Genomic DNA, 13,843 nt, shown 5'->3' on the forward strand with positions numbered 1-13,843 from the left:
GAATTTTCCGGTGAGGTGGCTGCCACCATGCTGGTAGGACCTGCTTCACAGGAATAGATCACCGCCATGGCTGAGATCTCCAGGTCTAGAATTGTGATCCACTGGAAAGGTAGCAGTGTTTCCTCCACTGCAAAGGCAGGTCGGAAGCCTATCCTTCAAACATAACACGCCCTCTAAAGGTTTACGCTCTCACCTTCAACTGCCCACTGACGTCCTCCTATTGATAATTAAAGATGACGACAAAATAGGAACACATGGGCATTAATTATGTCTATTGAGGGCCAATGGCTCCCAACCTCACCCACACCCAGATTGCCTTACACGTCTGGGCAGTATGTAACTGGAATGACATACAAGTAGTACGACTCCTCCAAAAACAGAAAGAATACCACCCAAAGTATTTTGTGAAGGGGTGACATACTTTTAATAAGGATGTTATTTCAAAACTGTTTCCGGGTGCCCCAGCAAAGAAATCTGCGGTTGGGAAATCCTCAAGCAATAGGCTATTGTGAGATGTTTTAGAACTACAACAAAAAAAGCATATAAACAGATTGGTGTCCTTGTTGTTCTGAAACCTAATGCAGAGATTTCTTATGTAATATATGAAATGCGCAACTGGATAGACTTCACACATAAATAAGACACAGGGTATTTAGTGATTGCATGAGGCCGTTCCCCTGACCCACTGGAACTAGCGGCATAGAAACCGACCTACCTCCTGGCTCGCCGCCCTGGGTCCTGGGGAGCCCGTGACTGAAGTGTGCTGGCCCTGGTGGGACACCGATCTGCACTCCGGGCACGAGGGAGGCCGACTGAGCGTCGCCGAGAACAGCTGTGGTACGAGCACCTCCAGCTGCTAAGGGGCAATGGCATCTGCAGTTGAGTGGTGCCGCCGTGTGGTGTTCCGCTACAAGAGCCGGCACCATTGTGCCCCTGGTTGCCTGTGACTGCTGCTGATGCCGGTGAGTGACGCCATCCGCTGAGAGCAGGGGAGGCCTGCCTGTATTTACTGAGCGCTCTTTGCCACAACTTCTGGAGCCTATAAAGATAGACGTCGGCACTGCCCTGGGAACCCCCGCAATCCAACTGACTGGCCCGGCACTGCGGTGACTGGTGAAGCAGGTCACACATTCTGGCTTTGGATATAAACACTAATAACCATTACTACAGAAGAATTCTGGGAGCCCACTGCGGATTGCATTACCCCTGTAAGGAACTGTGCCCGTCCTGGGAGAAACAAGTTGACTCCTGTGGCCCCGGCTCTCAATACTTCCACCATGGGGATACGTGACACCTTCTTGGAGAGGGACCTCGGACAGAGCCTTGCGCAGACCACCCCACGCTGCAATCCTCATCCAGCGCACTTCACACCGGCAGACTCTCATACTAGGAATGGTGAGGTAAAGTGCATTGTATTGACGTGCTGGATGTAGAGCCCCGGCCTAAATATCTGAACACTGCTGAAAGTGGGACCACGTCAACAACTCCGCTATACAGCGGGTGCCCCAATATTCTCCCCTATGGCCCACTTTCCAGGTTTAACACCAAAGTGGGCCGATACTCTTGTGGATCTTGACGTTGGATGGTGGCGGAACGCCCCTGAAGTCCCCCTACTCCCCACTAAGGTACACAGGACTCGGGTGGTGGCGGGCCACACCCCCATTGAAAGCCGACGCTCCTAGCCACCCCGCCTCAATATTTCACGTAACTGCTCTGGAGCACCATGCTCACAGATTACACCGACCTCTACGAGATGGGCAAGAGCAGAATGGACAGGCTCCAACTCCTAGCAGGAGACACGCTGGAGTCTGAGGTACATCCGCCGAACGATGCCCAGACCGAGACGCTGACGTCGGACTCCCGGCCGGACCAATTACATTGTTTTGATGAACTCCTGGCAACGGCCCTGGACATTAAGTCCTCCTGAGGCCCCAAGTTAGACTCACTGTGCATTGAGGTGGGATTAATGCGTGAAGACAACAACAAAATTTAAAAGACAGGATTGAAAAGTCTGAATCGTCGTTGGGGACACTCAGGCTCACAGTGCAAGCAGCGAACTAACAGCTCAAGTCCCTGCAAAAAGAGGCGGAATACCTCAGTGAACGGGTGGAGGATCAAGAAAGGAGGTTGCGCAAGAACAACCTATGCATAGTGAAACATAGAATAGAACTCTATCTCAAAGCCTGGTTTTCCGATACAATCATCCAGGGCAAGTAGTCCAAATTCTTCTCTGTTGAGCTGGCCCATAGGATGCCGGCTGGGCCCCCCAGTTTGGGAGCCCAACCAAGATTGGTAGTGGCACGACTCTTCAATTATCGAGACAGAGATCATGTACTCCAAGTCACAAGAGCACGAGGACCATGGCTGGTTGAAAACGCATCGCTGCATATCTACCCAGACTATACACTGATGGTGCAACGAAACAGGTCCTTCTTCCTTGACGTGAAGAAAAGCCTGAGAGAACACAATGTGAAGTAAGCTCTCCAGTTCCCAGCCACACCAAGGATGCAACATTACGGCACCACTACTTTCTGAACCACCCTGTAAGAGGCATAGTCTTGGATGGAACAGCATGGGATGCCACCCATCAGCTGTACTAGACCCGAACCTCAACAGTGGTGGCAGACGAAATGGCACCGGAGTTCACAAAACAGACGTCGTCAACAGGGTCCCATCAAGGACCAGGCAGTGAGGGAGAGAGCACAAGCAATGAAGAACGTAATGAGGTATGCAGCATCCTATCCTCGGTCAACTCAGGGCTCAGAAGCCGATGACCCGGTGGAGGACACCCCCTCACTTACAGACTTGCAACTCGCAGCAATAGTGGGGGGTGGCCCCATTATCACTCCCCAAACATCTGATGACCTAATGTGACAGACTGCTCACAAGTTTGCATTGTAATATTCAATACGCTAGAGTAACAGTGGGGTCTGACATGGTGCACACGCCCGCTCAACGCATGCTCTTCAAGGGCCATGGACAGCAACTCGAACACGAGCGGGGACAATGGACTAGCCGCATAGACCCCACCCCCACCTCCATAGTATATCTGTTATAGAAACACTACCTTATACCCCCCCTTTTTTTCTTCTTTCTTTTTCCTCGTTACCATAGTGGATTCTTTGTTATATGAATTATAATCGCATTGCAGTTAAGTGCTGATGGCAGACCACCCATTGGTGTAACTGACTGGGAGTTGGGAATTATCATTGCTTACTTTACAAGGCCAGTGCCATGAAGTTCTGTATGTAGGTCGGGCAATTGTGACTACCTGTGCAACACATAGGAGACGTATACGTGTGAGTGGGAAAGGCATACGTCAATGTTGTATTGGGGTTAGGCCCCCCCCTTAACACACTATGTCTATGCAAACAGGCACAGTGGGAACTCCAATACTATTACTAATCTGAAATTTCCACGGGCTAGCTGGTCATGCTAAATGACACAGAGTCTACCAGTACCTGTGAAGGCATAAAATCACAATTGCGCTTCTTCAGGAGACCCACTTGACCACTCAGACACTTGCCTCAACACGTAAGCGCTGGAGGGGAACAGTAGTGGGACCACATACTCTGGCTACGCACGGGGGCCTTGATATGAGTTGCACCAGGGACCCCACTAGAAGTACTCCACACCCGCATAGACCCTGATGGGCTCTATGTGAAACTAGAAGGATTATTAGATGGCCAACCGATATCGCTGATCTCACTTTACACTCCCAATTCAGGTCAAACCCTGTTCTTACAAACACTGCCCCCAGAGCTCCTACATGATCCCACTGCAACAGCATAGTGGGGCGGCGACTTCAATTGCACTCCTGACCTAGAACAGGACCGCTCTCGCCCTCTGCTCCCAGGGGCACAATCCATTATTATCCTAACGCAGCACCTACAGACCTGGGTCACTAATCTCCACCTACACGACGCATGGCACGGTATGCACCCTACTCATAGGGAATATTAATTTTATTTAGGACTACACGACTTATTCACACGTATAGACCTTATATACTGTTCCCATGAGGCCCTCTCAAGAGGTACACATGCAGAATATCTTGGTCGCACTTTATCATACCACAGCCCTCTACAACTACAGTTGTCATGGGAGAAATATAAACCTAAAATACCTACATGACATTTACCTTTGGAGGCACTGTGCGATGCCTCATTACAAGCCTCCCTCACACAATCTATCACATCAAACTTCCAACGAAATGAGGGTTCGGCATCCAGCAACGGGATGGAATGGGATGCGTTTAGGCGGTCCTGCGGGAACATGTAATCAAAGCAGTATATAGTGCCCAACAGACCCTCACTAAAGACTTGGATGCCCTGGAGACAGAGATACAACACTGTGAGCGCCAGCTACCCAATAACCCACACTGGCCCAAGCTAGACTGTCCTACAAAATAACATTAGACCAACTTTTTTAAAGTTTAGTTTATAAAAAGTACTTAGCCGAGAGACACTCAGAAGGGGACAAGATGGGCAGGACACTAGCGTGGATGCTGAGGTCTGAATTAACTCCAACACCCATCACTGCCATCCATAATCTGGAAGGCCGCCTTGTTAACACACAGGATGAAATTAACTCAGCCTTCTTCCACTATTACACCTCCATACACAGTGCCTCACAACCACATGATCCGGCGGAACGGCAACTCTTTTTAGAGCAAGTGACGCTTACCCAGATCCCACAGGATCACTATATGGCCCTGGAAGCCCCCATATTAGACACCGAAAATATGGACTCTATCCAACAACTGGCGAGGGGGAAGGCCCCGGGTTCTGATGGGTGGCCCCTAGAATTCTATACTTCGTTCTGCACACACCTGGTCCCTCATTTACACAGTGTATATACAGAAGCTTACCAGCAGGGCATGCTTCCACCCTCACTCCGAGAGGCTGTACTGGTGGTGCTCATAAAGTTGAGTAGGGACCCGCTGCAGATGGGCTAGTACCGCCCCCTGTCACTCCTGAATACAGACTACAAAATACTGGGACGGGTACTAGCTAATAGACTGACAGAAGTGACGCAACTGCTGGTACACTCAGACCAGAATGGGTTTGTACCAGATAGGAACACTAGCCTTAACTTACGCAGGCTATTCTTTCTATTAGACTGGGCCCGCAAGTCCAAGGAACAGGCATGGATCGCCCTATAGACATGGAATAGGACTTTGACACAATTGGATGGGAATACCTGCAGAGAGAGCTAGCAGGTTACGGTATAGGCCCCCAGTTTTTACAGTGGATCAGGCTTCTATATACAGCGCCGACATGCCGCATAATCTCTGAACCATTCATTATAGTGCGCGGCACCAGGCAGGGTTGCCCTCTATCACCCATAATCTTCGCTTTAGCGATGGGACCCTTGGCATGTGAATTGCGCCTCCAGGCACCCGCCTGGAGCATTAAAGCATACAACCAATGGCATATCATCTCACTGCATGCAGATGACGCACTGATATACCTTTGCGACCATCAGACAGTACTTCACAATCTAATGGACTTGCTGGACCGTTATGGGCGCATCTCCGGCCTCAGGGTAAACTGGGGGAAAACGCTCCTGTTCCCAATGACACCCCTGACTCCTGGACAGTGCATTGTTCTGCCACACTCCCCACACAACTGGGCCTGGGAATCCTTCAAGTACCTGGGAGTACAAGTATATCACTCACAAGTAGATCTAATCTACGGCAACCTGGATAGGGCTATTACTAACGCTCGCTCCTCCTTGCTATTTTGTACGGAGCTGCCACTCTCACCCATGGGATGAATAGCCATCTCCAAAATGCTATTGCTACCCAGGTTGCTGTACCTCTTCACTGCCCTGCCCTTCTCATTTTCTGATAAGCTGTTCCGCAATTTGAAATCACTATTAACGTCTTCAGTATGGGGTAAGGGCAGAATTAGAGTTGCCGTAATGAAGCTTTACACTCCAATCGTGGAAGGAGGCCTGGAAGCACCTAATCACGAATACTATTACGCGGCAGCACAGCTGCAATTGCCAATGCGATGGCTGACAGGCCGCAATACTGCCGAATTAGGATCTGGGTGCTGAACTGGCTACTTGGCCCCGAAACGACGATCCCGAAGAAGCCAGGCAATGTATTGATGTCCACGTCTGGTAACTGTTGGATCTGTTATCTATAGGTGAGATAGTCGCCACCACCCTACGCCTGACCTACCACTAGGAGTAAGCCCTGGCTCTACCACTTAAGTTTCACGCCCAGAAATGACAGAATGGTCAGCAGCAAGCCTCAATACGTGGGGTGACTTGTTTGTTGACTCATCTTCATGCAAGTTCGAAATACTAGTGGATGATTATTGTATATCCCCAGGCTCATTCCTAGTGTACGCGTCACTCACTCGTCAATTATACAGGACATGGGGCATCAAACATGACAAACCTAAGACATCCAAGTTATTACACACAGTGTTGACACATGGAGTGGGGAAACAGGCAATAACCATGCTATATACCTCTCAAAGACTGGATGCCGGATCCTCCTTATTAACACTTAGGGAGTACTGGGATGAGGCATTATCAATCACATTAACCGACAAAGAATGGGAGCACTGTATAGGCTCCCCGAAGACAATATCTACAAATGGCAGGCTAAAATACACTCAATTCAACTACCTTTATCACACATATCTTACTCCCCACAGGCTAGCACAAATGTATGAGACTTCTTCAGATTTATGCTCTCGTTCTCACAACCCAGAAGCTACGTTCATACATATGGTTTGACCATGCCCCCAACGGACGGCGGATTGGAGAATGGTGGCTGCCACACTCTCTGAAGCCACAGACACATCGATTGCAGCGCAGGGCCCTCACTTTCTACTGGGCATCACCAAACGCAATATACAGCGTAAGACCATTAATAAATTCATAGAACGTGCGCTAGGATTAACAAAACGCCGACTGGCAATGTCTTGAAAGTCACACTCGTCACCTCCAATCCATGACTGGCGTATATAGATCGTCGTGGAGCACTAGTGGCCGAATATGAGTTGCTACATAGCAACATCCCAGGGCACCCTACTCCCACCAACCGCCCGGATTGGAAAACGATATCTAACATTCATAGAATCCAAATTTGGCTATGCCCCCTCCAGCCCAGGGTCTTCATAGGATCAATTTAACCCCCGACAGATGGTGTCCTACTACCCAGAGACTGCACCTATGCCATTATCCGCTACTTCCCCCCACCCCCTCTCTCTTCCACCACTCTACTACCTTTCTAGGATATGCATACAGTGCAGTCCCATTCCTGCACCCACACAGATCTAACACACTCAAACATACCTCGTTGAACAGGCGGGTTGGGCCCAGCCCTCATTGCCCACAATAGGATTGCACATAATAATGCACACAACTTATCACGACCAATAGTGTCAGTCCATTAAGCTACTTTTATCAGTACACAGCAAGCACTAACACGTTTAAACTTTTTGTTGCACTGTTATTGATAACCATGATTGTACATACTATTGTCGTTGCTAAATCTCCAATAGGGTTGACCGATGCAGCACTTTTAAGGTCAAACGCTATTATACTGTCATATGTATCGCTTCACTCATCCTTGCAGTTTGTACGCTTAATTGGAAATCAATAAAAATAAAAAAAATGAAAGAGCGTAGCTTTTCAAACTTGTCCCAGTCCTGTCATAGCAGCCTGTGTACTCTAGAAGAAGCAGATGACAAAAAGATCATCAAATACTTAAAGAACCTTGCAGGTGATGGAGTGAAAGAAGTGATACATAAAATATAATAAACTGATGAAGTGTAGTACCATCAAATCAAGGAAACATTAGAAGCCAAATTCAATCCAATGTCGAATGTCATCTACGAAATGTACATTTTCAACAGAGCAAGACAGCAAGCTGGTGAAACGATGGATGAGTTTGTTGAAAGGGTTGATGCCCTCATCAAGTACTGCAAGTTCAGTGAATTCAATGACGAAGAAGCCATGCATCTGAGAGTCATCGATGGTTGCCTATCTGATTCAGTCAGACGACACATGCTGAGAGAGACGCTCAGTCTAGAAAAGGTACTCATGGCTGCAAGAGGTGATGAACAGGCAGATAAACAGGCTACTGATATGAAAGCTGGAACCGCCCAGAATGAATCAGCGTTGATCATGAAAAGTAAGCCAAACCACAGAATAGAGGCCCACAAGTCAACGTCTCTGAAGAAAATAAAATTGTGCTTCTGCTGTGGATTTTCGTTTCCACATGAAGGTAAATGTCCTTCCGTCACATCAGACACACATGCAAAGGCTGTGGGAAAGAAAACCATTTCATAACAGTTTGCAGAGCAAAGGAGAAACCAAGTGCGTCATGACAAGAAGAAAAAATGGATGCCAGAAAGTTCCAGAAGCAGTCTAGCCATGCCCCCAAGGCCAAACAGCAACATCAAGTAGAGACTAAACAAAGTTGATCATCACCAAATTCATCTTCCAAAGGCTCTTCAATGTCATCATCGAGCAACAGTGAAAAAAATGGATGTGCAATGACGATGTCGACCGTAGAACGATGTGCACATGTTGGATTGCCTGCTTGCAAAGAAAAACAAGTCAATGAGAGATTGATAGACTGTGGTTCATCGATCAATATCATGCCAGCAGAAAAATATAACGAACTGTCTCCGAGACCACGTCTAACACCATAGAAAACAATGGTGTATACATGGGCAGCTGCCACGCCATTGCAAAATCAAGGGTCATTTGTAGTGAACATGAGGCATAAGAAAACGACAATAAAAGCCCCAATCCATATCCTCCAAGGTACTTTGTCGAGTGCATGTCTACTCAGTTTCAGTACTGCTGTTGAAATGGGACTGCTATCCATTAACTACAACCTCAATGCACATTCTGAGATAGTAAGTCAATTAACGTCATTATTTCTTGGACTAGGGAAACACAAGACAATGAAGGTGCAACTTCACATTAATGAGAACATTCATACTGTTGCTTGACGACACCATCAGATTGCTTTTAATTTACAGGAGGCCATTGAGAAAGAACTAGAAACATTATTAAAGCATGACATCATCGAGCGTTCTATTGGTCCGACGACATGGGTTTCACCCATAGTGGTAGTGCCAAAAAAGGACAGTGGAGGTGCATACACATTTGTGTTGATATGCGGCAGGCGAACAAGGCAATCAAGAAAGAAATACATTTAGGTCCACACACAAGGGACATGATTACACAGCTGATTGGCACCAAAGTGTTCTCTCGTTTTGATTTGAACAAAGGGTACCATCAATTTGAGCTGCAAGAGAACTGTCGGTGCATTACTACTTTTTCAACTCATGTTGGTTTATTTAGATACAAAAGAGTCAATTTTGGTGTGTCGTCGGCTGCAGAAATCTTTCAGGATGTCATTAGCCAAGTCATTTAACCTGTCACACATGCTTTTAACTACAGTGATGATATACTAGTGTTTGGGGCCCCATGGATGGAGCATGACAAAGCTCTTACACATGTATAGTGTTTGCTCGCTGATGCAGGTCTCAGTCTTGAATGCAGAAAAGTGTGAGTTTAACAGAACCAAACTTAAATTCTTTAGGCATGTTTTCTGTGAAGGAGGAATGACTCCCGACCCTGAAAAGGTATAAGCATTGCCATCCACTTGTCCCCCGCAAGATGTAACCATGTTATGATCCTTCTTAGGCATGGCCAGTTATTTGACACAGTGATTGCCTCATTTCAAGAGTTGATAAAGAAGAATATTCCCTTCCAATGGTCCTCTGAATGTGACCGCAGTTTCAAGAATATTAAACATGCATTTAAAACATGCAACTGAAATGGCTTATTTCGATCCAAATGTACATACTGAGATCATAGTAGATGCAACCCTGGTGGGATTGGACAGGATCCTTGCTCAACACAAAGTCTATCTCAGACTGAACATGCCTACTCTAAGCTAAAAAAAAGAGAGACTGGCTGTTGTGTGGGCGTGTGAACATTTTCATGTGTTTCTGTATGGAAAGCACTTCACCCTTGTCACTGATCACCAGGCATTGCTCACCATTTTCAGAAACCTGAAAGCCAAAATGCCCCATTGATCGAGAGGTGGGTGTTGCGATTGCAAGAGTATGATTTCACTATTGTGTATAAGCCAGGGATGGATCAAAACTCTGCAGATTATTTCTCACAAGTGCCGTTACAGCGTCATAATGCAACGTCTAAAGTGGGAAAAGAATATATCAACTTCATAATAAGGTCTAGCAACCCTGCAGCTCTATCCATTGACCAGATCATTGCTGCTACCAACACAGACAGAGACATGCTCACCCTCAAGGATCTTATTACAAAGCAATCATGGAGAAAACATGCTCAACCTCTCACAAATGCAGTTAAATATAAAAAATTCAAAAATGTGCAGGAAGAACTTTCCATCAACCAAGACAGCATTGGACTAAGAGGTTCGAGGATTGTCATACTTGAGAGCCTGAGACAACAAGTCATTGAACACCCACATAAAGAATATCATGTCATTGTAGCCACCAAGAGAGCCCTCAGAGAGCGTGTGTGGTTTATTCGCCTTGATGAACGTGTCAAGAGGAAAGTAAAAGCGTTTCACCTGTGGAACTGATTATCTTGTGTGAACATGAGCAGTAGGACCCTTGTAGTCCTCCACGTACTCCTTACAAAGTTTCATAATCCGTTGGGATGTATCTGGATGAGTTAACAAAAGTTAGGTGGAGTGCAAGAAAGATCTGAAGCTCACTGAGGACCACCACGCAGAGAGGATCAACTAAACCTCCACATTCGCAACTGCAGGCCAAAGCCTTTCACAACTGCAGGCCATAGCCTGAATAAAGAGCCAAGAGAGAGAGAGTTGACAAATAATTTGTTGTTCAGATGCCCATTAACCTAATTTGAGACTATATCAAGATTGGGCCACCATTATGCCAGGTAGAGACAAATTGCTACCAAGAATGCCCACTAGGTCAAAGTTGAGGCACCATTATGCCAGGAAGAGTCAGCATGTTTCCCTAATTTCCAGCCCCACTTTCCCCTGTGCAGCCATTCGTACCAGTCAGACTGACATGCAAACACACCCATGCTCACTCTCACATATATGTACACTCACAGATGCTCACAAAAAATAAGTTACACACAACCTGGCAGGTATAAACATGAGCATTGCATAGCCTGGACATCAAAAATGTTGCTAAGTAAGGTTCAATGTTATAACCTGAAGTTAAAAGAGTGTACCACACGAGGACACATTGGAATCACTCTTTTCCCGCTCACTCTCACCCTCCAGAGATGAATAGGCACCGTGTGAAATAAATGCTTATATTCCTTGGTGTGTTTAAATATATTAACTCATGTACGTTTTAGTGCTATTTATTAGCATTGTTCTTTCCTATTTTATCCCAGATACAAGGCGCCATCATCGTGTCCAGCATTGTGGAAGTGATCATCGGGTTTGTGGGACTTCCGGGAGCTCTGCTCGGTTACATCGGGCCACTGACGGTCACCCCAACCATCTCCCTCATTGGACTCTCTGTCTTCCAAGCAGCGGGGGAGAGAGCTGGCTCTCACTGGGGCATTTCAATACTGTAAGTCATGGACCTGTGACTTCAAAATACATTCAGATAGAATGGAAAGTTAACACACTGAACCACAGAAGACTAAAATAAATCTTTCCAAAGCTTTTGAATAGGGTGGTATACATAAAATGATTGAAGAATTAGTAGAAGAAGTAAGGAATGCCCACTTTACAAGCTATTTGACAACTCTAGCTTATAATTAGGCAAATAAGTTAATACAATTGCACAGGTTTATACTTACACAACCACTTAACATTACTGAGAAAAACTGTCAGTAATTAATTTGTATTAACTATTTTTTATATGGGTTATGTATTCGCAGAAAATCATTAAAACTATTTCCCTGAGGTTAGCTTTCCAGATAATACACACAAGATATACTCTCATATTCATTAGACAGAATAGAACAAGCGCCACTAAAAGTATTTAAGAATCTGTACGACGAAACACTTTCCATCACCCCAGTTGCAATGTCAGACTCGCTTATCTCACAGATACTCATAGCCTTGGATTGAAACGGAGCTCCCTGAATAGTGACCCCCTCCCCCCTTCCCCCCCCCCTCCCCCCACACGCCATAGGGTCGGCAGAAGCCTTGATTATACCGCTGACATGTAAATTGTCCTTGAATCTGCAACAGTTCCTCAGAACAATTCTGGAATTCTTTAAGAATTCAATGAAAATCGAAACTGTGCACAAAATATAGGCGTTGGCCTAGGTCGGGACATTTCCATCTTACAGCTTTTCTGCTTTTTCTTTCGCTGTATATTTTCCTTCACTGGAACTGTCTAGTCCACCTCACAACTACTTGACACATACAACTGTCTCATTATTTGAAAGTTTTATAAACGGAATGTTGTTACTAGCTCAAATGAAACAGATGCAGGGCTAGATTTTAAATCACAAAGTCACAAATTGGCAATATGCTTCAAAACGTGCTGCACAGTTTGCCTTTATTCTTATAATGTGCCTATCCCTGCCTTTAAATTGTGCTTTTTTGCCATATAATTTACTCAACTATGACGGCACTTCTAGTTGTGACAGGATGCAATCCGCCCTTCAAGAGATACTTAAGTATTTAAGATGCTAGGCTACCGAGATGACCAAAATACCTTCTTTTAAATTTCTTCCTCGTATTGTTTGCAAAACGATGTTAATACAATATGTACAAATCTTTTATGCATCCCTCACTTCATAATGTAAAACATTCTGATGCTTCATTGCGTCTGGTTCATGCTGTGTAATACTTCAAAATATATCAATAAATCCTTGCCACATAACTTGGTACTCCATTGCCACATAATTCCCGTGGCCCTGTTTATGGTACAGTTGTGTAAATGAATCAGTCTGACTGCACAACTGTATGCAGCCATACTGCCAAAAAGGAACGCAATAACCATAAATATCAAAATAACAGTGCCAGCGCCACTGAGTGAAAAGTAGTCCCCATAAGGATGAAATACCTCTTACTCAACAGTAATAGGTCCTGCAATTCAAAATACTTACTTCAGCCATAGAGAGTACATTGGTACTGGAAAGAAGAATGAAAATCTAATGATCTTCTGGAGTTCACTGTTCCAGGTCCAGTGCATGAAGCGGGGCAGGCAAAATTCAGAAATCTACTCCAAGACGTTTACTCCTAGGTTTACTCTTAGTTTATAGGGTTCTTATTTTTTAAGGGGTTCAAAAAAAGTCAGTGTGGATCGTACATTTCCAGAAGTACCACTACTGGACAAAGTTCATGGTGCAGATTCTTCTTCACAAGGTGGAAAATATGCATGAGTAAATCATGCAAAACTGTATATATGCACATTTAGCTTTCTTATTTTTTTTCTTTACAGGGAAACTGTTTATCCTGTGGAGTAATGTATTCTCCTGATGCCCCGCGAACTATAGTGGTATCCGTTTTCTTCCACAAACTACTGCCTTTTACAGAAATTACTTGACATGCACAAGAGATTTCCAAAATTGAGACATCAGACACTGTAGTATCGCTGGATTCAAATGAGACACGGACACGTGATCATCTTTGTGCAGCTTCTTTATTCACGTCCTTCCTCAACCCGGGCTGGTGGCCAACTGCCTTCCCTTGCCCTCTGCTCCTCCCTTTCCGCCTGCCCTGGTCCCCACCCAGGCCGGTCCTAGTGCCTGACCCGTTTGGTCATTGTGCATCATTACATCTCCCCCCTCTGTAAATAAAAGCAAAGTAGTAATATTGCAGCAACGTCTCTTTAAAGTTCCTCAGTAAGGCGGACAGTTTTGTGAT

At 45.6% G+C, this 13,843-nt stretch overlaps 1 protein-coding gene across 3 annotated transcripts in view; it reads left to right on the forward strand.

Annotated features, from left to right (window-relative positions):
- The window catches only part of SLC23A1 (solute carrier family 23 member 1), a 473,358-nt gene that overhangs the window by 378,864 nt on the left and 80,651 nt on the right, over positions 1 to 13,843 (forward strand). For all 3 annotated transcript variants that reach the window (XM_085617881.1, XM_085617882.1, XM_085617880.1), the window contains one exon: positions 11,407 to 11,588. In XM_085617881.1, the coding sequence (XP_085474007.1) occupies positions 11,407 to 11,588 (182 nt within the window). The remainder of the gene's footprint in view (positions 1 to 11,406; positions 11,589 to 13,843) is intronic.

The sequence above is a fragment of the Triturus cristatus genome, chromosome 7, assembly GCF_964204655.1.
Source record: "Triturus cristatus chromosome 7, aTriCri1.1, whole genome shotgun sequence".
NCBI classification, from domain to species: domain Eukaryota; kingdom Metazoa; phylum Chordata; class Amphibia; order Caudata; family Salamandridae; genus Triturus; species Triturus cristatus.